This window comes from Rhinopithecus bieti, unplaced genomic scaffold (assembly GCF_001698545.2).
Source record: "Rhinopithecus bieti isolate Rb0 unplaced genomic scaffold, ASM169854v2 scaffold_15803, whole genome shotgun sequence".
In the NCBI taxonomy this organism is placed as follows: domain Eukaryota; kingdom Metazoa; phylum Chordata; class Mammalia; order Primates; family Cercopithecidae; genus Rhinopithecus; species Rhinopithecus bieti.
The window spans coordinates 53,969-57,804 of record NW_016808345.1 but is presented as its reverse complement, the minus strand read 5'-3'; the positions used below and the strand labels follow the sequence as shown (position 1 = coordinate 57,804).

General features: G+C 41.2%; 1 protein-coding gene across 1 annotated transcript in view; it reads left to right on the top strand.

Moving 5' to 3' along the window:
- The window catches only part of LOC108538470 (arylsulfatase F), an 84,169-nt gene that overhangs the window by 30,491 nt on the left and 49,842 nt on the right, over positions 1-3,836 (top strand). Inside the window, exon 2 of the mRNA XM_017886577.1 lies at positions 2,489-2,559. Within this exon, the coding sequence (XP_017742066.1) occupies positions 2,489-2,559 (71 nt within the window). The remainder of the gene's footprint in view (positions 1-2,488; positions 2,560-3,836) is intronic.

Here is a 3,836-nt window from a genome sequence, read left to right as displayed (position 1 = left end):
AAAAAAAAAAAAAAAAAAAAAAAAAAGCACAGCCCTTTATATGTAAATTTTCATTCTAGGGAATAAGTTCACATCTTCTTAACATGTGTACTTTTGGTGTTTTTAGACAATTCCAGTTCAAAATTCCTCTCCAGGTACATTGACCTGAAGAAATCTGCATCTCTGGTCTGATGCAAGATCTGGTTTCCAGGCCGGGCGCAGTGGCTCACGCCTGTCATCCCAGCACTTTGGGAGGCCAAGATGGGAGGACTGCTTGAGCCCAGGAGTTTGAGACCAGCCTGGGCAACATAGTGAGATTATGTAAAAATATAAAAATTATCCATGGACTGGTGGGTGCCTGTACTCCCAGCTATTTGGGAGGCTGAGGCAGGAGGATCACTTGAGCCTGGGAAGTTGAGGTGGCAGTGAGCTGTGATCACCATCATTTTACTCCAGCCTGGGTAACAGAGAGAGACCCAGTCTCAAAACAAACAAAAAACAAAAACACCCACCTGGTTTCTAGAGTTTATGGAATCATACAATAGCATGTTTAACGGAGTGTTCCATCTCACAAAATGGTGTTTTGTTGGGAGAGGGTTATGCATGCCCTCTGATATTTTCAAATCTTTATTTAAAATGCTGGAAGAGTTACTATCTGGCTTTGCATCTGTGTTGTTTAATATAATAGCCATCCATTTGGGGCAGGGTGTGGATGAACAGTACACATACCATCTTCCAAATTATTTCCCACACTTCATCTTGTTGAATATTATTAAGATATAAAGACAGGGAAGACCTTCCATTTCCCTCCCACCTACCCACCCACCACTTTTAATTGGGAGCACAGATGTCCCTGAGGCACTGCTATAGAACATGAGGTCACCGCAATGCAAGGGACATCAAACAGGATTGCTCTGGCTCAAAACAACCAGTCTTAATTCTGGTGCGATGAATGGCTTTGGTGGTCGTCACACATAAGAACATTCAGCGTTAGCAAGAAAGGCTGTACGTGTTTCGCTGAATGTAATGTTTTGTCGTCAGTGTGCTGTTGTTTTTCTTTTCTTTTCCTGGATGTGTAGTAGGAGTTGCAAATGTGGGGTGCAGATTGCCTCATTTGCACATAATTAAGATGAACCATCTGGGTGAGCCTAGCATGGACCAGCCCTCCCATGGCAGAGGGAGGTGAGATGGAGCGGCTAACGCTTTGGCAATGATTCGAGGCAGCTGCCAGAAGAGGGAAAGCCTTTGCAGAACAGCCTGTCTGTTCTGTTCCCAGACATTAGAGAGACAATACGGCTGATAGGTGAGTTGGGGAAGGTTTGTCTGGACACATTTTCTCAGCATTTTTTTTTTAACCTCTCGTTGAAAAGGGCAGAGTCGAAAGATCCTTTGACCTATTGTATTCTGAAACTCAATGGATCAGCTTAGGCATTGAGAAATTGATTCCAAACCAATTTTAGTGTGGGTAAGTTTCTCTCCTTTCTGTTACTCTCATACCCTTTCTTCTTTCTTCCCTCCCTCCCTCCCTCTCCTCCTTTTTCTTTCTTAACCAAGAACGTGTGTGTGAGTGTGCGTGTGTGTGTGTGTGTGTGTATGTATGTAGTGTGTGTAGTATGTGACCAGAGTATCCATGCTTTGGAGCAAAATGAATTTAAGGAGGAATGAGTTTGTATTTTGTCCTTAGTGTTATTTTAAGGTACAAATATGGGTAGTAACTTGCAGACTACAGATGGGCTTTTCTTTCACTGTAATGCATTTGGCTGTCATATCCCTTAGTCCTAAACACCCCCCACCGCCCCCGCCACTGCCAATTAAATACAACCATTAGTCATTCAGTGGTTTCTGCATTTGCATTAATGCAGTCAAAAAAGAGGCAGCTCATTTTGATTAATTGCTCCTTTCCTTATTCAGGACACAGAGGCTTTCTGAGTCTAAACTTGTAGACTTGGCAGGACATTGAGGCAATTCTCTTGTGCCAGCATGTTTCAGGGTAGGTTTTTCCACTGAGACAATTCAGCCAAGAGCCCCAGGACTTGGGGTAGCAGGAGTTCTTTTAAAAATGGGCCAAAAGATGAGCAGAGCACTTGAGGTCAGGAGTTCGATACCAGCCTGGCCAACACGGTGAAACCCCATCTCTACTAAAAATACAAAAATTAGCTGTGGTGGTGGTGTGCACCTGTAATCCCAGCTACTCAGGAGGCTGAGGCAGGAGAATGGCTTTGAACCAGGGAGGCAGAGGTTGCAGTGAGCTGAGATCGCACCACTGCACTCCAGCCTAGGTGACAGGGCGAGACGAGACTCCATCTAAAAAAAAAAAAAAAAAAAAAAAAAGGTCAAAATAATGAATTCATTGAGAGTTCAGGATTCGTGTAGTAGTGACCTCAGAAAATCAATTTTAAAATGTTGGAATTACGGATACGGCTCCCAAGTCTCCAGTGAGAATTTCATGCTGGGAACTGATTTAACTGACACATAAATGATACTTGTTGTTGTTGTTTTTTTTTTTCAGTCTTTTAACCCTGTCTGTGTCTTCTGCCAAAGACAGCAAGAAGGTACTCCGAGCTGCACAATGAGGCCCAGGTAGGTAAAGCCACATAATACATTGTGAGCACATTGAATCTAATGTATAATTCTGTGTATTTGTGAATTCAGCCTTACGGATGGAGGCATTTAATATCATCTGTCTTTTTTTTTCTTTTTTCTTTTTCTTTTCTTGTAACCTACTATGAGTCAACATGCTGTCTTTATATGACTGGCCATAAGATGTCTAAGTTCATTCTCTCAACTTAGTAAGTGTGTGACTTTTTAAAAAAGGTAGGAGAGAGTTAGGCAATTGATATAAATACAAACTGTAAATTTCCAACAGATACATATGAGTTTATGTTTATTTTTATTTATTTTAGAGACAGGGTTTCACAGGGTTTTGCTGTCACCCTGGGTAGACTACAGCGGTGCAGTCATAGCTCACTGCAACCTTCAACTCCCGGGCTCAAGTGATCCTCCAGACTCAGTCTCCAGAGTAGCTGGGACCTCAGGTGCTTGTCGCCATGCCCAGATAATTTTTTATTTTTATTTTTTGTAGAGACAAGTTATCATTATGTTGCCCAAGTTGGTCTTGAACTCCTGGGCTCAAGGAATCCTCCTGCCTCAGCCTCCCAAAGTGCTGGGATTACAGGTGTGAGTCACCATTGTGCCCAACCGTATATATGATTTTAAAGCATTGTAAAAACAGGGGGTAATAAAACAATTCAACTAACTTTGCACAGATGAAAAGCGTTTCTGTAACTTTGGGAATTTGGCCCACAGTCCTGAGCATGTAGCTTTTGCCTGCAAGACATTCTCAATCTTCAAGGAGATGTTCGCATAAAGCAAAAAAAATTGTAAACGTCTGTGGCTATCATTGTTTCAGAGTATTTACAGAGGACTCTGAGAGCCAATAGGGATGAACTCCTGTTTGTATTTTTCCTCTCAGAGGAGATATTTGAAGTGGGTTTTGAAACATGTATACTGATGAGATAGGGATTGAATCAATAATCCACATGTCCAATATTCATTACCTGATAACTGAGTAGGGATATGCTGAGAAGAGCATCATGTGTTTCCTTAAGAAAATATGACCTCAGCTGGGATTGAGCAAAACCATGAAGTGGACTCAAGTGGTCCTCAGATTCCACATTTCTTTCTTTTCCTCATTTCAGTTCTTCCCCCAACTTCCACTTTTCCTTTACTTGGTAATTCCTTATTTTATTTACCTATATATTTTTTTGCTTGTTTTTCTTTTCTCCAACAAAAGCTACTATCCCCACTTTTTTTTTTTTTTTTTTTTTTTTTTTTTTTTTTTTTTTTTTTTTTTTTTT